At 37.5% G+C, this 22,310-nt stretch overlaps 1 protein-coding gene across 3 annotated transcripts in view; it reads left to right on the plus strand.

Moving 5' to 3' along the window:
* Nucleotides 1-22,310, plus strand: part of RNF180 (ring finger protein 180) — a 264,764-nt gene that overhangs the window by 52,364 nt on the left and 190,090 nt on the right. The window contains exons 3-5 of one of the 3 annotated variants that reach the window (XM_065905392.1): nt 846-944; nt 3,224-4,183; nt 7,007-7,042. In XM_065905392.1, the coding sequence (XP_065761464.1) occupies nt 846-944; nt 3,224-4,183; nt 7,007-7,042 (1,095 nt within the window). The remainder of the gene's footprint in view (nt 1-845; nt 945-3,223; nt 4,184-7,006; nt 7,043-22,310) is intronic. The other 2 variants (XM_065905393.1, XM_065905394.1) reach the window with 2 other exon arrangements.

Raw genomic sequence — 22,310 nt, forward strand, 5'->3', positions numbered from 1 at the left:
CATAGAATGAAATTCTGTAGACCCGGAAGGGACCTGAGCCAGTTATCTAGTGGAGTTTAACGGGAAAAGAAACAGAGACCCAGAGAAGTAAAGCAACTGTCCTAAGGTCACAGAGGTCACAGAGGTACTAAAGAACCAAACTGGGAAGTCATAGTGTCTCAACTGTAGGTCACATTTATTTCTGCAAATCTACTTCAAAAGGCCAAAATTGTCTCTGAAATTTTCGCCATACTTAAACAGCTGAAACTCAGGACCTTTTTAGCTCCCTGCACAATTATTCCTCTCTCCCAATCCTCTAAAATTTTTTCTTCTCTTTTTTCTTTTGCTGTGCCACACCAGGATCTTAGTTCCCCAAATAGGGATCAAACCCAGGCCCTTAGCAGTGAAAGCGTGGAGTCCTAACCATTAGTGAAAGTGTGGAGTTCCCCTTTTAAACTTTTCTTGAGCATCTTGATGGCAAATATAGTAACTCCTTTATTCTGTTATTAGAATTGGAGATTGAAGGCTGGGGAAAGTTGTCATGAATAGTTTTTCTCACACAGAATAAAATGGGTTGCCAAATTTGTCTATTCAGTGACTTTGTGCTCATGTTTTAATTTGATGGTCTCAATGAAGTAGAGGGATTTTTGTTTGTTTGTTTATTTTTTATCAATTTAAATGTGGCTATTCCATGGGGAGAGAGGGGAACCTTTATAGATTTGTCTTGGCAAGGGAATAAGGAGAGAAGGGCAGTATATATTTCCTTCCTACCTAAAAGTGAATATATTTTTGTGTTTTACTTAAATATGAATTTTGTGAACTAAAATCTGAACTAGTCATGACTAATATCATCCATTTTGATATAGCAGAATACAAATGATTCAGCTGATGATGAAAATATTTGTCATGTGTGGCACATGAATATAGAAGCTCTTCCAGAATGGATACACTGCCTGATACAAAAAGTAAGTTCCTTAGTTTCTGAGTGAGTTTAGGAATATACTACTTTCAGAATGTTTTTGTCCTCATTTTAGAGCTAGTTTTCTCGGATGCATTGTTTCAGGAAATGTGAAGGGGTGTGTAACTCTTGATTACACTTAACTGCTTTCTTCATTATTACTGGAGTGCTCTGAGTACTTCTGTAACAGACTTTGCACTTGAAAATTTCCCTTCTTTGAATTCTCTTTCCACCACTACTTACTTGTTCCTTCATTTTCTTAGGTCTTTATTCTTAATGAAGGCATCGCCTGGCCAATCTATCAATTGCCTCTCCCTACTATTACCACTCAACACTTCCTTTCTCCCTTCTCTACTTAATATACCTATCTATGTTTTACACACAGATTTTACAAGATATGTAGAACTTGTAAATATGCTTAAGTATGTATGACATATATAAATTATTATGCACATCCATACACATATGCACATACATATACATACACACCCACATACACAAATGACTTACTGATCATGTTAATTACCTAGATTCTCTACTAGGATATAAACTCCATGAAGTCAGAAGTTTTTGTTTTGTTCATTATGTGTTATATCCCCCAGTACCTAGAACAGTCCCTATGAAGTGAATGAAATATCCTGTGGGTGTCACTCATGTATGCACACACATGTACAATCAACTTGAAAATTACTATTACTCAGCCATAAAAAATAAGGAAGCATTACCCTTTGAAGCAATGTTGATGGACATATAGAATATTTTGCTTAGTGAAATGTCAGCCAAAGATAAATACTATATAATATCACTTATGTGTGTGCAATTTTCCAGGCAAGAATACTGGAGTGGGTTGCCATTTCCTACTCCAGTGATATCACTTATATGTGGAATCTAAAAAATAGTTCAAATGAATACATACACAAAAGAGAAACAGACTCACAGATATAGAAAGTAAACCTGTGGTTACTTAAAGAGAGAGGGAGGGGAGACAGACAAATTAGGGTATGGGATGAACATATTAATACACACTTCTGTGTATACAGTAGATAAGCAATAAGGATATACTGTATGTGTGCTCAGTCATTCAATCGTGTCTGACTATTTGCGACTCCATGGACTCTAGGCCCCCATGCTCCTCTGTCCATGGAATTTTCCAGCCACGAATACTGGAGTCGGTTACGATTTCCTTCTCCAGGGAATCTTCCAGACCCAGGGATTGAACCCACATCTCTTGCATCTCCTAGATTGGCAGGTGAATTCTTTAGCACTACACCAGCTGGTTTGATTCCTGGGTTTGGAAGATCCCTGGAGAAGGAAATGGCAACCCACCCCAGTATTCTTGCCTGGAAGAAAAAAGAAAAAGAAAATTAATTACTCTTACTGGCACAATCAGAATGAAAAAACCACACTTTTAAGAATCCTTAGTGAAATAGTATAAGAGCAAGAACATGTTCAATGTGGCCTCATTATTTCTCCCAGTTCAAAACACCTAAGTATTAGAAAAGTATAGGTAATATGATTTGGGGGAAAATATAGTTGCTTTTCTCCACTGACTAGCTTTCTTTTTTGGTTAAAAAATAACATTAGCTAAATATCTCTTGCATTCATTCTCACATTGTAGTGATTTCCTGGGAGAATGCCAGGGTACTGCTTATAAGTGTCCTGAACTTTGCAAAATGTATTAGCACATTTCAGATATTCCACTATTTCTGTTAAAAGATATTTTTAAGCTAGTTCATTATTTATTTGTAATCTGAAGAGAGAAAATGAACTAACTGATACACGCGACCAATATCTTCCAGTTGTATGTAAAAAGGCAGGAAGAGCTTTATTCTGCTTTTTGGGTAAAGTTCCCTCCCACAGTGCTTGGTATGCAAGAAGTGTATCAAAACAGACACTTTTCTGTGAGATTTTACTTGCAAATTAAGCTCTGTAGACTGATTTGCTTCCTGGTTCCATAGTGTATTTTTCTTTTCATTAGTTCACACTGTATCCATGTTCAGTCTATTGTCTAAAAGACTCTTTTAGAATCTTAGGAGTATTGTCTAGATGGGTGTGATGTGCAATATGTTATCATTCTAGACCTTTGGAGCTTCTTATCTCTGTTTATTGGAAGGTTTGTTTCCATTTACTGTTCTGTCTACTAATCAGAAAACAGAAAGCTGGCCTTTTCTGTGGCATAGAAAACTTTCATGTGGTCGGCTTTAAAAAAAAAAAAACAAAAACTCACATTCTCTTTGGTTACTTTACAATGAAAGCATTGTTTTTATTTTCCTTTATTACCTGTAGGCCCAGTGGACAGTTGGAAAACTGAATTGCCCTTTCTGTGGGGCCCGTTTAGGGGGCTTTAATTTTGTCAGCACTCCAAAATGTTCCTGTGGCCAGCTTGCAGCTGTACATCTCTCCAAGAGCCGTACCGATTATCAGCCAACACGGTCAGGCCGACTAATGAGACCATCGCTGAAATACTTGTCACATCCTAGAGTTCAGTCAGGTGGTGACAAGGAAACTCTGCTGACAGGTGGCGCCTGCAGAAACAGAAATCACAGGTTTTTAAACATGGGCCCAAATAATAGTGGTCCTGGAAGATTAACTGAAGCACTCTGCCTGGAGGTACGGTCAACATATTTCAAAATGAAGAACGAAAAACTGCTCTTCAAAGCGTCAGATCCAAAATATCAGCTTTTTGTTCCACAGCTTGTGACCACCAGATGCGCTCCGAGAGCTTTTCATAGAAAATCACATAGTTTGGATCTGAGCATCAGTGAGAAACTGACTTTATTACCCACTTTATATGAAATCCGTAGTAAGACTACTGTGTATCCTGGGCTCAGTGAGACACAGCCTGTTGACCTTCCGAGCTTGCCTTTAGAATCGAATAAAAATAACTCTTCCTTTCAGATTTCATCCAGTTTTGATCCTAATATGCTGCTGCAAAGATATTCAGTGGCTCCCCGTGAGACCCAGACACAAAGAGGAGGAGAATTTCAGCGTGATCTAGAAGCTTCTGCCGTGTATTCTGGCCATGCTAGTCCTAACAGCCTGACTTTCCTGATGGACCTGCCTGCAGCTGGCAGGAGCACGCTGGAGGCCGCAGACCAGGACGAGCACCTCTCTGCTCTGAACTTCCTGCACTCGGGCAGTTTTTCACTGGGTACCATTAATCAGAGGCTCAGTAAGAGAGAGAAGAGCAAGCTGAAGAATCTGAGACGGAAACAACGAAGGCATGAGAGGTGGCTGCAGAAGCAGGTAATTTTTAATAGAGTTTCCTAAAAACCCCTTATTATAAATGTCAGATGTTGGGGAGAGGAGCTAAATTTGAATACCTTTATTATAAAAACTTAGGTCTGAGTGATTTCTGAAATGACATTTCACCAAGTGAACTTAATAATCATATTGCTCTGTTATAACTGGCAGGTATAATCATGTCTCTGTGCTTACACATATTTAGAAAATGCCCTTTTGTGAGGTTGTCCCCAATTTTGCAAATACTTCATAGGAACATTCCTCTCGTGGTATTGAGGCTAGGTTGTCATACACATTTGAAATATATTCAAGTTAGGATTGTTTTGCAGTGTTGATTTTTCAGGTTAAATTGAAACAGTTTCCCTGAGTAAATGCAGTATAGTAAGAAATTCATTAATTTTCATTACATTTAGTTTAAATGGGTATTTTCAAGGAGCCTGGTTTATTTATGTGCCCAAATGAGCCAGATATGGTTAACTGTGCTAAATTGTGAAAATTATCTAAAGAATAATTGACCATGTAATTTTATGGGAGAGGGTGCTTCTCTGTGGTTTGAACTCTTGTACCCATAATGATACATTCAGGGGTGGGGTGTGTGAAGGAAACCAGTGTTAGGTCCTTCAATTAAAACCAATGGATGAGGTGCTTATGAAAATTTGGAAGTTTGAGGACTGGCTTACTTCTATATAAACTGTTCTTGCAAATTGACTTTATTATTTGCTTGGTCATAATAGATTGCAGTCCTTATTAATTAGCATATTAAATATTAACAGTGTTCTCAGAGCTAAAATATAGAAAGCTATAACTTTATATAAATAGTTCATTCTTAGTTAAGCAAACTCATTAGTGTTTATGACCTTAGTCATGGACTAAATAAACTTACTGTATTAAGTGCTTCAATCAGGTTAAATGTTTTCATCTTTTGGTTAGATTGTTTATTATATTTTTGACAGGTTTCTGACAAAAGCAGTTTAGTTTGGTTTCTTTGCAAGTAATGGTGTAATGTGGTATCAAAGCATATATTGTAGGATATAAAAAGTGAATATATTTTAGCACCATTATAATATACTTTATAGTTTAATTTATCAGAGCTGTAAAGTTCAAAAATTTATTGAAAATTTGACTGAAACCTAGATAAATTAGAGATGATCATATTACCTAGATAAATTAGAGATGATCATATTAGCTACGTTAACAGAAATAATACCTTAAAAACAATGTGGAGAGCTCTAAAATAATTCTCTTAACAAACAGAAACTTCAAAGAAGTGTGGGAATTATCCTTGTTCTGTGTTGTAAATACATACAAATAGCATCTTTACAGTTTTCAAGATGTGTTTAATTCTTAGGCTAGGTTTGTCTAAAAACCTCAGTTATGTTTTTAATCATTTTCTAGTGTAGGAACACACTTTTTTCACACAATTTAAAATAAAGCAAAGACCAAAATTAATGGTCTTTTTTTTTTTTTTTTTAATGAAGTTGCTTTTATTCTTTCACACACATGTGTTCTAACCAGTCAGCTTAGATAATTGATTGAAGTGAATGAGTCTTAGTCAGACCTTTGACAAGTCAGTACAGGAGTGGTATAGTGGGATCCCGTTTGCTTGCTTGCACGGGAGCTGCAGGCAAACAGGTGCCCAGCATATCCTTAGCCAAAAAACTCTGAAAGCGTGGAGCTGCATAGAAATGACACAAACTCACAATGTGAGTGCACACTGTGGTTAGAAGGAAGAACAATTTTTAGTAGTCAGTTTTACTAATTCAAGGAAAAGGATAAATCCTAGGAAGTGTTAATATTCAAGATAAATTAATGGCTTAACTATTCAGCTCATTTAATGTTTAATGAAGATTAGTTGATTATGTAAACATTCATCAAATATCTGTTTTGTGTATCATGCCTTAGGGTAATGACTTGAAAACAAATCCTGCTGCCTTTTTTAATGAGAAAGATATGCATACAAGATATAAAGAAAAAGTTACCTATTATTAATGATAATCTTTAAAGGTTAAAATAATTGGTTGGAATAATAGATTTCTGACTTTCATTTGATATTTTAAATTATTTTTTTGTGTAAACTAGAAATCTTTCTGTGGCAGATACCATGATAGAAAATGTTAAAAATGCTACAAGAAGTTACATGTTTGAAGCTTAGGGATATAAATGAGATTAATGTTAAAGCAGAAACTGCAGCCACTTTTCAGTGTTTTTGTTCAGCTGATGTTAACTGAGCATCTACTCAGCTAACTGTCAGGAAAAGACAAGGCTGAGCAAACCATTTTTTTAATTCAATGTAATCTTTTTGGTTTTTTTTTTAATTCTCATCAATAAACTTGATTTATTCTTGGCATACAACTCTATGATCTAAATATATCTATAAAATTCATTTAACAACCACCACAAGGAATGTTCAGAACAGTTCCATCTCCCCTCAAATTTCTCTTGTGCCTTTATAATTGTACTATGGTTAAATCTTGCAATCATACCCTTGTCCTATCCCTTACTCCCGAAAACCACTGATCTATTCTCCATTACTTTGGCTTGTCTTTTTGGTAATTTTATAAAATAATAATGTGATATTTATAAAATTAGAATATATAGTATGTAATGTTTTGAGACTTACCCGTGAGATTCATCCATATTGTTGTATATATCTATAGTTTGTTGTTTTTTTTGCTTATTAGTATTCCATTGTGTGAATGAACCACAGTTAATCCATTTACTTGTGGAGGACAGGTAGGTTATTCCAGGTTTTGGCAGTTATGAATAGAACTGTTATGAACATTCACATACAGGTTTTTGTGTGAACCTAAGCTTTCATTTCTCTAGGGTAAATGTCCAGGAGTGAGAATGCTGGATTGTATGGTAAGTGTATATTTAAACTTTACAAATAACTGTCAAATTGTTTTTCTGAGTGACTATACCATTTTTCAGTTCAAGCAGCAAAGGCTGAGGTTTCCTTTTGCTGTGTGTTCTCACAAACACCTGATATACTCTATTTTTAAAATTTTGTCATCAATAGATATGTGGTAGTATCATATTGTGATTTTAGTTTGCATCTCCCTAACGATGTTGAATGTTCTTCAGTGCTTATTTTGCCATTTGTATATACTGTTCAGTGAAGTATCGTTTCAGATCTTTTAGTTATTTTCTTAATTGAGTTGTGTTCTTCATGCTGGATTTTGAAAACTCTTTATACACTTTAAATGTAAGTCCTTCACTGATTTATGATTTGTAAAGATTTTCTCGCAGTCTATAGCTTGTCCTTTTATTCTCTTAGAAAAAAACTTTTTTTTTTCTGTAGAGGAAACTATATTTTATTTTGATGAAGTTACTGTTTCTCAAATTTATTTTTAATGAGTTACGCTTTTGGTGTCCTAAGAACTCTGCCTAGCTCTAGTTTATGAAGATTTTCTCCTATGACTTCTTCTGAAAGTTATATAATTTTAAATTTTATATTGAGGATTACGATGCATTTTGAGTTTTTTTTTTAAACAAGGTGTGAAATTTAGGTTGAGGTCCCTTGTTTTGCATAGAGATACTTGATTGTTCCAGAACCATTTGTTGAAAACACTATTCTTTCTCCATTGAAATGCTTCTGCAGCTTTGTCAGAAATCAATTGGCTGTATATATGTGGGTCTATTTATGGACTCTATTCTGTTCAGTTTATTTTTGTGTCTTTCCCATTGCCAATAGCCCTTTTTCTTGTTTCTTGTAGCTTTATACCAAGTCATTAAATAGGGTACTGTGATTCCTTCAACTTTAGTTTTCTTTTTCAAAATTATTTGTTATTCTAGCTCCTTTGCATTTCCATATAAAATTTAGAATCAACCATTTTTTTCTTTAGAAAAAATAGACCAACTTGGGGAGAAAGGAAGTCTTGTTTTTTCCCATCTATAAACACAATATGTCTCTCCTTTTGCTTAGGTCTTTGATTTCTTTCATCAGTCAATATTTTGCAATTTTCAGCATTCAGAACTTGCACATATTTTGTTAGACTTATATCTATTTACATTTTGTGTTATCATTAATTAAAAAAATTGTTTTATTATTGCCTATCACTAGTTTACAGAAACGTAGATTTTTGTTTTGACTTTATATTTTATGATATTGACAGTATATGTCTTTGACACCTCTTGTCAGATTTTTCTCTAAGAATTCACATTTTTATACTGTTGGTAAATAGTATTACTTTATTAAATTTTAATTTCAATTGTTTCATTAATAATATATAGAAACAAAATTGAGTTTTGTATGTTAACCTTATATCTTGTTGTTCAGTCGCTTGGTTGTGTCTGACTCTTTTCGACCCCATGGACTGCAACACACCTTGCCTTCCTGCCCCTCACCATCTCCCCAAAATTTTCCCGGGTTCTTGTCCATTGCATTGGTACAGTCTTACATCTTACAACCTTTCTATTCTCACCTATCAAGAATAGAAGAGTTTCTGTATATTTCTCTAGGTTTTCTACTTAGATCTTATCTGCAAAAAAAAAAAAAAGCATTTTTTCCTTTCCAATTTGTTTTTTTCTTTCTTGTGTTATTGAGTGAGCTAGAACATCAAGTACAATGTTGAGTAGAAGTGATAAGAGGAGATATCCTTGTCTTTTTCCTGATGTTGGGAGGAAAGTATTCAGTCTTTCATCATTAAGTATTATGTTAGATATGGGTTTTGGGTAGATGCTGTTTATCAGGTTAAGGATATATTTTTCTATTCCTAACTTGCTGCAAGTTTTATCATGAATGGATGTTGAATTTTTTCAGATGCTTTTTCTGTATCAATTGATATGATTATGTGTTTTTAATGTGGATTTTAAGTGATTATCAAATATTGAGCCAGTCATTCATTCCCACAGTGAATCCTTTGACATGTTGCACTTTTCTTTCTGTATATTGCTGGATACTCTTTGCCAGTATTTTTGAGGGGTCTTTCAGTTTGTTTATTTTCTTACTTCTGTACATGAAGGATATTATCCTGTAGTATACTCTGTTTTTGTATAGTCATTGTCTGATTTTTTGATAGTTCTGGCTTTGGGAAATGAGTTTATAAATTATTCTTTTCTCTTTTGTATAAGAAAATGTGGAGAACTATTATTACTCTTTCATAAATATTTGATAATGAAACTCTCTGGGTCTGGAGATTTTGCGGGGTAGGGGAGGTGAATTTAACTATGAATTCAGTTTCCTTAATCTCTGTAGGACAATTCAGGTTATCTATTTCATATTGGGTAATTTTGGTAGTTAGTTATTTCCAATGAATTATCAGTATTATGAATTAATGGATTATTCAGTATTCTTGCCTTGAGAGCCCCATGAACAGTATGAAAAGGCAAAAAGATAGGACACTGAAATATGAACTGCCCAGGTTGGTAGGTGCCCAATATGCTACTGGAGATCAGTGGAGAAATAATTCCAGAAAGAATGAAGAGACAAAATCAAAGCATAAACAACACCCAGTTGTAGATGTGACTGGTGATGGAAGCAAAATCTGATGCTGCAATAGCATAGGAACCTGGATTGTTAGGTCCATGAATCAGGGCAAATTGGAAGTGGTCAAACAAGAGATTACAAGAGTGAACATTGACATTTTAGGAATCATCGAACTAAAGTGGACTGGAATGGGTGAATTCAATTCAGATGACCATCATATCTACTACTATGGGCAAGAATCCCTTAGAAGAAATGGAGTAGCATTCATAGTCAACAAGAGTCCGAAATGCAGTACTTGGATGCAATCTCAAAAACAGCATAATGGTTTCTGTTTGTTTCCACGGCAAACCACTCAGTATCACGGTAAACCAAGTCTATGCTCCGACCAGTAATGCTGAAGAAGCTGAAATTGAACGGTTCTATGGAGACCTACAAGACCTTTTAGAACTAACACCCCAAAAAGATGTCCTTTTCATCATAAGGGACTTGAACGCAAAATAGGAAGTCAAGAAATACCTGGAGTAACAGTCAAATTTGGCCTTGGAGTACAGAATGAAGCAGGGCAAAGGCTAACAGTTTTGCCAAGAGAATGCACAGGTCATAGCAATCACCCTCTTCCAACAACACAAGAGAAGACTCTACACATGGACATCACCAGATGGTCAACACTGAAATCAGATTGATTATATTCTTTGCAGCCAAAGATGGAGAAGCTGTATGCTGTCAGTAAAAACAAGACCAGGAGCTGACTCTGGCTGAGATCATGAACTCCTTATTGCCAAATTCAGACTTAAATTGAAGAAAGTAGAGAAAACCACTAGACCATTCAGGTATGACCTAAATCAAAACCCTTACGATTGTACAGTAGAAGTGAGAAATAGATTTAAGGGACTAGAGCTGATAGACAGAATGCCTGAAGAACTATGGACGGAGGTTCATGACATTGTCCAGGAGACAGGGATCAAGACCATCCCCAAGAAAGAGAAATGCAAAAAAGCAAAATGGCTGTCTGAGGAGGCCTTACAAATAGCTGTGAAAAGAAGAGAAGCAAAAAGCAAAGGAGAAAAGGACAGATATACCCATTTGAATGCAGAGTTCCAAAGAATAGCAAGGAGAGATAAGAAAGCCTTCGTCAGTGATCAGTGCAGAGAAATAGAGGAAAACATTAGAATGGGAAAGAAAGACTAGAGATATCTTCAAGAAAATTAGAGATACCAAGGGAACATTTCATGCAAAGATGGGCTCAATAAAGGACAGAAATGGTATGTACCTAACAGAAGTGAAGATATGAAGAAGGGGTGGCAAGAATACACAGAAGAACTGTACAAAAAAAATCTTCATGACCCCGATAATCAGGATACTGTGATCACTCACCTAGAGCCAGACATCCTGGAATGTGAAGTCAAGTGGTTAGGAAGCATCACTACGGACAAAGCTAGTGGAGGTGATGGAATTCCAGTTGAGCTATTTCAAATCCTGAAAGATGACGCTGTGAAAGTGCTGCACTCAATATGCCAACAAATTTAGAAAATGCTGCAGTGGCTACAGGACTGGAAACTGTCAGTTTTCATTCTAATCCCTAAAAAAGGCAATCCCGAAGAATGCTCAGACTACTGAACAATTGCACTCAGTTCACACACTAGTAAACAAAAGCTCAAAATTCTCCAAACCAGGCTTCAACAGAATGTGAACCATGAACTTCCAGATGTTCAAGCTCATTTTAGAAAAGGTAGAAGAACCAGAGATCAAATTGCCAGCATCCGCTGGATCATCGAAAAAGCAAAAGAGTTACAGAAAAACATCTATTTCTGCTTTATTGACTATGCCAAAGCCTTTGACTGTGTGGATCACAACAAACTGTGGAAAATTCTGAAAGAGATGGGGATCCCAGACCACCTGATCTGCCTCTTGAGAAATCTGTATGTAGGTCAGGAAGCAACAGTTAGAACTGGACATGGAACAACAGACTGGTTCCAAATAGGAAAAGAAGTATGTCAAGGCTGTATATTGTCACTCTGCTTATTTAACTTATATGCAGTGTACATCATGAGACGCACTGGGCTGGAAGTAAGCACAAGCTGGAATCAAGATTGCTGGGAGAAATATCAATAACCTCAGATATGCATATGACACCACCCTTATGGCAGAAAGTGAAGATGAACTAAAAAGCCTCTTGATGAAAGGGAAAGAGGAGAGTGAAAAAGTTGGTTTAAACCTCAGCATTCAGAAAACTAAGATCATGGCGTCTGGTCCCATCACATCATGGTAAATAGATGGAGAAATTGGAAACAGTGGCAGACTTTATTTTTTTGGACTCCAAAATCACTGCAGATGGTGACTGCAGTCATGGAATTAAAAGATGCTTACTCCTTGGAAGTAAAGTTATGACCAAGCTAGACAGCATATCAAAAAACAGAGACATTACTTTGCCAACAAAGGTCCACCTAGTCAAGGCTACGGTTTTTCCAGTAGTCATGTATAGATGTGAGAGTTGACTATAAAGAAAGCTGAGCGCCGAAGAATTGATGCTTTTGAACTGTGGTGTTGGAGAAGACTCTTGAGAGTCCCTTGGCCTGCAAGGAGATCCAACCAGTCCATCCTAAAGGAAATCAATCCTGAATATTCATTGGAAGGACTGGTGTTGAAGCTGAAACTCCAGTACTTTGGCCACCTGACGTGAAGAACTGACTCATTTGAAAAGGCCCTGATGTTGGGAAAGGTTGAAAGCAGGAGGAGGAGAGGACAGAGGATGAGATGGTTGGATAGCATCACTGACTCAATGGAGGTGAATTTGATTAAACTCCGGGAGTTGGTGATGGACAAGGAGGCCTGGTGTGCTGCAGTCCATGGGGTCGCAAAGAGTCAGACAGGGCTGAGTGACTGAACTGAACTGAATTATCTAAATTGTTGAAAATATATGCATAGGATGTTCATAGTATTCCTTTATTATCATCTTAGCGTCTGTTGGTTCTGTAATGATATTCCCCGTTCAATCCTGATAATAGCAATTTGTGTCTCTCTCTCTCTTTTAGTTTTGCTAAAGTTTTATCGATTTTATTGATCTTTTGAACCAGCTTTGATTTCCATTATTTTCCTCTATTATTTGCTGTTTTCAAAGTCTTTTATTTTTGGTCTTATTTTTATTTTTTTCCTTTATTCTGCTTGCTTTGACTTTATTTTCCCTTCTTTATAAGATTTTTTTTTATGGGAGAAACTTAAGTTATTGATTGGAAATCCTTTTTTAATCTCATCTATGTTTTTATTGTTATCAATTCCCCCTTAGTTTCTGCATTCGCTACATCCCATGACTTTTATGTTGTATTTTTTCATCAGTTCAAACTGTTTTCTAATTTCCTTTGAGATTTCCACTGGGCAACCTAGTTTAAGTGGCTAGTATAATCATGAAGAGACTGAAATATTAGCATTTTGAGGAAATTGTAAAACTTCATCCTGTGGAAAAATATTTCTTCCTCTGGATTGAAAAATGTAAAACTGCCACTAGTATAGCTGTGTAATATTTTTAAATAATTCTATTTAAACATTTTGTTCTACTGTGTTGACATCTTAACCTTGGACTTATTTAATATGAATAAAAGAAAGCTATTGTGAATGAGTTTACCTTACATTTATGTGGAGTGTTGTGCATGAGAATATAAAATAATTGATCAGTATTATGCTTTTTAATAAATCACTGAATGATCTACACAATGATTATATTATGTTGTTCTGAGTGAGCTAAGAGAGTTAAGACTACTTGTATTATTACAAAAGTGTCACTTAGGCACTGGGGTGAATAAGGGCCAATAAATTATATTAAGACCTACTTATTTAGATTTGCCTAGAGAAGATATTCATTTTCTACAAAGGTATTAAGTTTCATTTTCTTGAATTTGCACATAGAGATATTTTTACACAGATTTTGAAGGAGTCCACTTAATGTTTTACAACTTGATTCATGTTCAGGTCACATACATATCATATTCTAACTATATTTCTGGTTATCTTTTTAAAAGAAAAAGTTCTGTGCTTCTGAGTCATAATAATAATTTACATATTGGGAATTTTACATATTCCCCATTCTCTTTTTCAAGAAGAAAATTAATGATTTATTGAAATAAAAATCTTCAGTTGTTAAACTTCAGAAATGAAAATACCACAGTTTTAATTAGATGACACAGATTTTACTGTAATATCCCATTTTGTGAGTGTGTATACACACACACATACCACAATTTTTTATCTGTTCACTTCATGATGGACACTTGATAGTCAAGATACGGAAGTAACCTGATGAACACCTAGGTTAAATATGCTGCTGTGAAGCTGGGGTGCTTGTATATTTTTGAATTAGTGTTCTTGTTTTCTTCAGATATGTATCCAGGAATGGAATTGCTGGATCATATAGTAGTTTTATTTTCAGTTTTTGAGAAACCTCCACACTTTTTTCTATGGTAACTGCATCAATATACATTTCTAGCAGCACTGCTCTGGAGGGTTCCCTTTAATCTACATCTTTGCTAACTTGTATTATTTATGAACTTTTTGATGATAGCCATTCTGACAGATGAGAACTAGAACTTTATTGTGGTTTTGATTTGCATTTGTCTGATGATTAGCAACATTGAGCATCTTTTCATGTGTCTGTTGGCCATCTGTGTATCTTCTTTGGAAAAACATCTATTGAGATTTGTGAAAGTTGGACCATAAGGAAGGCTGCATGCTGGAGAACTGCTGCTCTCAAATTGTGGTGCTGGAGAAGACTCTTGAGAGTCCCTCGTACTGCAAGGAGATTAAACCAGTCAATCCTAAAGGAAATCAACCCTGAATATTCATTGGAGGAACTGATGCTGAAGCTGAAGCTCCAGTACTTTGGCCACCTGATGCAAAGAACTGACCCATTGGAAAAGATCCTGATGCTGGGAAAGATTGAAGGCAGGAGGAGAAGGGAACTACAGAATATGAGATGGTTGAATGGCATCACTGATGCAATGGACATGAACTTGGGCAGACTCCAGGAGATAGTGAAGGACAGAGTAGTCTGGTATGCTGCAGTCCGTGCGATTGCAGAGTCAGACGTGACCTAGTGACTGATCAACAGCAGTGTTGTGTAAGGAAGGGAAAAAGCATTATCGTCAGTAAACTAGTCCCAAAGTGACAGATATGACTGAGCTTACTCTAGCTCTGTTTGTTGAGTAGCACCAGGCCCTGCATTCAGCCCTTTGGGCTTGGCGTGCACTGGGATGACTCTGCATGGTTTATATTCTAAACCTTCACATTTCATTTCATTTACTACATCAACCAAGATTTTCACTGTCCACCTGTTGTTCTCCCTCATTGCTCCATTTCTGCCCTCACACATTATAAAAATCATAGTCACTTGCTGGCAATGAATGCCTCCTTGTCTTGTTCAAACTTCCTTAAAACTTTCAGATGCTGAGATATCTCACCTACTCTTCTACAGATGGGAACCTCACAATATCAGCTTCCATGTGCCCAGAAATGGGGCAATAGCTGGAATGCTCTCTCTGGCTCTGCACAACTAATTGTGATTTCTGTCACTTGAACTTTCTTTTACACAGTAATATTTTGAAGTTAATTTTTAATTTTAGAAGCAATATAACAATGTTAGAGAAAGTGAAGAAAACTGAAAAGTACATTTACAAAAATCAGCTGAGCGGTTACCTAAGACAGAGGGAGAATGTGATCAAGGACTATGAGGGAACTCCAGCTCTGTTTTTCTTCTTAAGCTGGGTGGTATTATCACAGATGTTTGATTCCATTTTATAATGCATTGAAAAATCAATTATAAATTATACTCCCCTAATAATGCCTTACCCTTTTTTTATACCCTTTTAATTCACTATTTCTGTTGCAAAATCTTAGCTTATTTACCTTTGTTCTCTTTGTAAAGCTAGAGGCTCCAATACATAACATAGGCAAGTATATTTTTACCTAAGAGGTTCATTTGTTGATAATGCTTTTATAATTGATAATGCTCTATTAGAATAAAGTTGAATATTTAATAATCCATGAGAAAAACTTTCCACTAAAAAATAATTCTGTATCTGTGTTGCACTAGGATATGCTATTCAGCTTTAAAATTCTATGCTTTTACAATGACCCTCACAAAACCAGAACTGAAAGAGACTTGTGTACCCCAGTGTTCATCACAGCAATATTTATAATAGCCAGGACATGGAAGCAACCTAGATGGCCATCAGCAGACGAATGGATAAGAAAGCTGTGGTACATATACACAATGGAATATTACTCAGCCATTAAAAAGAATACAGTTGAGTCAGTTCTAATGAGATGGATGAAACTGGAGCCCATTATATGGAGTGAAGTAAGCCAGAAAGATAAAAAGATTAACACCAATACAGTATACTAACGTATATATATGGAATTTAGGAAGATGGTAACGATAACCCTATATGCAAGACAGCAAAAGAGACACAGATGTATAGAACAGACTTTTGGACTCTATGGGAGAAGGCGAGGGTGGGATGATCTGAGAGAATAGCATTGAGACATATATATTATCAAATGTGAAACAGATCACCAGTCCAGGTTGGATGCATGAGACAAGTGCTCAGGGCTGGTGCACTAGGAAGACCCAGAGGGATGGGATGGAGAGGGATGTGGGAGGGGGGTTCAGGATGAGGAACACATGTAAATCCATGGCTGATTCATGTCAATGTATGGCAAAAACCACTACAATATTGTAAAGTAATTAGCCTCCAGCTAATAAAAATAAATGAAAAAAAAATTAAATAATAATAAAAAAAATAAATCCAGCTTGAACATCAAAAATAAATAAATAAATAAAATGACCCTCACTGGAGTTTGTAAAGGTGACATTGGTCATATTTTTCAACACAAGAGGGCGCCAAATTCCCTCTTGCAACAAAACTGTCAAAATTATTTCTTTCCATCAAAGAATTTCATATACTGGGGTAGAATATGGAATGGTACATCTTTAATTTTTTGACATATTAAAAAGAAGAGAATGTGTGCTTTGTGAGAAAGAGTTTGCAGATCATGGTAAGGCTTTGTCTTGTTGCCATCAGGCAGGAATCTGTTAGTGCTTTAACAAAGCTGCTTTTCAGAAGTATAGGTTAGAGGGAATAAAGCAGCTACTCTGGGGTAATGCTTAGGATGACTTATTTTGAAGAATCCACCTATTCTGTATGTGAGTTTCGGGTGGCATGTGCAGTTTTCTGGACATGGGTATGACCCCTTAAATCAGGATAAAATCACGGGCAAGTGTGTTGCCCTGGTGGCTCAGATGGTAAAGAGTCTGTCTGCAATGTGGGAGACCCAGATTCGATCCCTGGGTCAGGAAGATCCCATGGAGAAGGAAATGGCAACCCACTCCAGTACTCTTGCCTGGAAAATCTCATGGACAGAGGAGCCTGGTGGGCTACAGCCCAGGGGTCACAGAGTCGTACCCGACTGAAGTGACTTAGTACAAACAGAGTAGGGTACTGGCAGAGGGGCGTTAAATGAGGCAAGCCAGTAAATCACAGTGAACCAGTCCCACTTCAATGTTTAATAGTTTTGTTACCTTGGTTCCGTAAGCCATCTGCTCCCATGCTTGAATAAAAGAGTGCTGGGAACAAAGCCACACAAGCTAGTGCCCCTTTTTACTAATTGTACTCTTTTTGTCCAGTTTAACATATAAAGATGTTTTTACAGTGTGTGTGTATGTTAAATTATTTCTAGTCATTAGACCTCCCCCACTTTTTTCCTCCAGTCATAAGAATTGATTATCTATTCTGATTTTCTAATCACAAGCAAATACAAATGAACAACTCTTATAAGGCAGCAACATAATCCTGTATGGAAAATACCAAGCATGTATTTTAAGGAAATTAAGATGCTAGCTCCCTCTGTGTACTTTGCTGGTATGTTATAAATTACCATATATTTAGTTGCTTACTACAATACAAATATATTATAGTTCTGGAGATCAGAAGTTTGAAATGGTTCTCACTGGGCTAAAATCAAGGTTTGTCAGGGATGTATTCCATTCCAGAGGTCTTGGGGACAATTCACGTTCTTGCCTTTTATAGCTTCTCGACTCTGCTTTAGTTGGCTCATGGCCACCTTCCAACTACAATGTCAGTGATGGCTAGTCAAGTCTGCCTTACATGTTCTCTCTCTGGTTCTGACTCTTCTTTCTTCTTATTATTTAACAACCCTCGTGTTTACATTGGGCCCAGCCCACTTAATCCAGTAAAATTTCCTGATTTTAAGGTCAGCTAATTAGCAATTCCATAGTCTTCCCCTTGCCATTTAAATGTAACATATTCATGGTTTCCAGGGATTAAGATGTGGGCATTTTTGGAGGAGAAGGGATTGTTTTGCCTATCAAAGATGGTTTAACTGGAACATACGGGTCAGGCCAACCTTGAGAGAGCCTCTTCCCTGGAATTTCTATATTACTTACTTCTATAGTTTTTCTTGGAGTTCTGAAAATGAATATTTGTTCTGAAGACATAATAATTCTGTATTGGTCATTAGCATAATAATTTGACAGAAATGATTAGATTAGTCGACCAGGGTCTTTCCTAAATACAACTCTTTCGTGTCCAACTCTTTGTACCCCATGGACTGTCTCCCCCCAGGCTCCTCTGTCCATGGGGATTTTCCAGGCAAGAATACTGGAGGGGATTGCCATTTCCTTCTCAGGGGATCTTCTTGACCCAGGGATCGAACACATGACTCCTGCATTGGCAGGCAGATTCTTTACCTGCTGAGCCACCTGGGAAGCCCGTTCCTGAGTACGGTAAAGGGCAGTGAGACTTCCCAGGTGGCCCTAGTGGTAAAGAATCTGCCTGCCAATTCAGTAGATGCAAGAGATGACACAGATTTGATCCCTGGGTTGGGAAGATTCTCTGGAGAAGACAACAACAATCAACTCCAGTATTATTGCCTGGACAATTCCATGGACAGAGGAAACTGGCAGACTACAGTCCATGGGGTTCCAAAGAGTTGGACATGACTGAGCATTATTTGGAAAGACCTGAGTAGGGAGCTTGATCAGAAAAGGTAAGAGGTAGAAGGCATTGTTTGAAAAGGGTTAGTGAGTTCAGGACAGAGAAAACAACTTGAGGGCAAAGGGCTGCTTGGGTAGAAAGTATTATATTAAAGATAATATTGACCCACCTTACAATGTTGCCTGGAGCCAGGACTCTGAGTAAAGGAACATTAAACAATAAACCACATCTTCTTGGTGCATAAATAACTTCCAAGTAGCAGAAGGATATACCGAGATCTGTTAGGGTTCATTTCATTTTATAGAAATAACAGGCACCGACCACAAATGTATTAATGTTAAAAACAACAGCTTTCATGTATAATGCCCATGTTAGTTTTTGTGTGTAATAATGAACTGTGTACCCTAAAAGCCCAGTTTTCCTAATGTTTCTTTTTTTATTTATTTTGAGTCAACTAAGTGCTATATGTGGAGAAGGAAATGGCAACCCACTCCAGTGTTCTTGCCTAGAGGAGCCTGGTGGACTGCTGTCCATGGGGTTGCACAGAGTCGGACAGGACTGAAGTGCCTTAGTATGCATGCATGCATTGGAGAAAGAAATGGCAACCCACTCCAGTATTCTTGCCTGGAGAATCCCAGGGACAGAGGAGCCTGGTGGGCTGCCATCTATGGGGTCTTACAGAGTCGGACACGACTGAAGCGACTTAGCAGCAGCAGCAAGTGCTATATGAGGGCTTCCCTGGTGGCTCAGACTGTGAAGAATCTGCCTGCAATACAGGAGACCTGGGTCGATTCCTGGGTTGGGAAGATCCCCTGGAGGAGAAAATGTTAAATCACTCTGCTATTCTTTTCTGGAGAATCCCATGGACAAAAGAGCCTGGTGGGCTTCAGTCCATGGGGTCGCAAAAAGTTGGACATGACTGAGCAACTAACACTTTCTTTAAGTGCTATATGAAAGAAAGACACTCTTAATTTTTTTCTCATGTAAATTAAATGATAAATAGATTCCATAATAGATTCTAAAGGAAATCAACCCTGAATATTGATTGAATATTGAATATGGGTCATTGGAAGGACCGATGCTGAAGCTCCAATACTTTGGTCACCTGATGTGAAAAGCTGACTCATTGGAAAAGACCCTGATGCTGGGAAAGATTGAGGGCAGGAGGAAAAGGGGGCAAAGAGAATGAGATGGATGAATGGATAAGGAAGCTGTGGTACATATACACCATGGAATATTACTCAGCCGTTAAAAAGAATTCATTTGAATCAGTTCTAATGAGATGGATGAAACTGGAGCCCATTATACAGAGTGAAGTAAGCCAGAAAGATAAAGAACATTACAGCATACTAACACATATATATGGAATTTAGAAAGATGGTAACGATAACCCTATATGCAAAACAGAAAAAGAGACACAGAAGTACAGAACAGACTTTTGAACTCTGTGGGAGAAGGTGAGGCGGGATGTTTCGAAAGAGCAACATATATATTATCTATGGTGAAACAGATCACCAGCCCAGGTGGGATGCATGAGACGAGTGCTCAGGCCTGGTGCACTGGGAGGACCCAGAGGAATCGGGTGGAGAGGGAGGTGGGAGGGGGGACCGGGATGGGGAATACGTGTAACTCTATGGCTGATTCATAACAATGTATGACAAAACCCACTGAAATGTTGTGAAGTAATTAGTCTCCAACTAATAAAAAAAAGAAAAAAAAAATAGAATGAGATGGTTGGATGGCATCAATGGATATGAGTTTGAGCAAACTCTCTGGTTGATAGTGAAGGACAGGAAAACCTGGCGTGCTGCAGTCCATGGGGTCACAGAATCATACGCAGCTGAGCAACTGAACAGCTACAATAACAAGATACCTCAGACTTACTGAGTTTGACAAGGAAGAGTAAGTTCTCTTCCAGTGACCATTAGTTACATAGGTCCCTAATCATTATGCTAACTATTGAAGCTAACTTTGAGTTAGCTTAAAGAAAGAAGTTAGCTTAAACTTTGTTTAAAGAAACTAATCAATTTTTTGGAAAATAGTGTATGTTGTGATATGATAAAGAGTTTCTGTCTCCTCAGAAGTGAAGTGCTGAATTCTGCTCTTCCAGCAGGCTCAGGAACAAATTTAGGGAAGAAATGGAGATTTTAATCTCTCTAGGTTGGTTTTCTCTACACCTTAACGCCGGGGCCCAGCTCCAGCAGGATCCAGGGGGTACCATCGGGATGAACGGCGTCGGCGAGAGAAGACACGTGAGACCAGCCTTTATAGGGCCAAATCTCAGGATGAACGGCGAAAGAGAGAGAGAGGGAGAGAGGGAGAGAGAGGGAGAGAGGGAGAGAGAGGGAGAGAGAGAGAGACAGAGAGACACCTGAGACCAGCCTTGATAGGGCCAAGTCTCAGGATGAACGGCGAGAGAGACCAGACGGGGGTGTTTGCAGCAGGGTCTGGCAGGGTCTGGAAATGCTTTATTTTTTACCGTAGCTTTTATACCCTAAGTTAGTACATTTCTAAGGGGAAGATTGTTTAACATTACATCAGCTTGTTCTTCATGAAACCAAGGTGTTTTCTGCATACTTCTTTGTTTATGAGAGTCTTGTACATTATCTTCTGGCCTTGGGGCCTATTAACATTTTATGCAAGTCAGGTGAATGTAAACCTATTTTCTATTTCTATGGTGACCTTAACTGAAAGGTAGAAGTCTCATAGGGCAACAGTACAGAGTAGAATTATAACCTTGTTAACACAAAAATTAGTCCTTCTGCAGAAGTTGTCAGTTGAGTTTATCTAAGAAGTTTACCCCACACTGACTCTGCGACTTTGGTGAGGCAGCTTCTGCCTAGCTCTCCTGGCTGACAGTTAACAACTGTTTCATTGTTACCACACTAGAGCTAAGTTCTTATTTCTCTAGATCTTTAACTATATTAACAATGGTTTCTATAACACAACCTTAGCACATTAAGAGCAAAAACACAGCAAGCAAATGTTAACCCAATAGCTACTTTTAGAATAATTTTTCTTGTGTTTTCTAATAGGGCTTCCTCACCCCTCAAAGGGCTCTGTGTCTATTAGGGCCTTTATATGATCAGGTTCTTTATGTTATTTTATGATTAGGGTATTATGAGCAGTCATGCATATTAGTACCAAGGACATAAATGCATTTGCCAAACAAACTAAAATACCAGCAAAGGAGTTTAAATTAAAACACTCCTTTCACCCTGGATAATATCATAAAATACCACCACCTGGGAAACTTATTGATTAAAGTTCTAAATTGATTCTTATTTGGAAAGAGATCGGGAAGGCCTTCTGCCTATGTCACAGAAATTAGGGAGTAGTCTATTGAAGCAAGCATAAGAAAGGCAGATATCTTTAAGGTGAGCCCGGGGGCAGCTTTTCGGAATCCCTGAAAACCTGATCCACCTTGCCCGTCAGGTTTTCTCCTCACGACCTTGTCATGGGTGGGATCTCCTGAGCTGGCCTTTTTGAAACCCCTGGAAACCTGTCCGCCTTGCCTGTCAGGTTTTCTCCTCTTGACCTTGTCATGGGTGGGATCTCATGTGCCGGCTCCCGGCACCTTAAAGAATTATGGGTTGCCATGGTTCTCAGTGCTCATTTGTGTGCCAAATGCATCAGAACCACCAGGGGAGCTTTGTACAATTCCACTAGAGATTCGAGTGCCATCAGTCTGGGACAGGCC

Source organism: Muntiacus reevesi, chromosome 14, assembly GCF_963930625.1.
Source record: "Muntiacus reevesi chromosome 14, mMunRee1.1, whole genome shotgun sequence".
Classification (NCBI taxonomy): domain Eukaryota; kingdom Metazoa; phylum Chordata; class Mammalia; order Artiodactyla; family Cervidae; genus Muntiacus; species Muntiacus reevesi.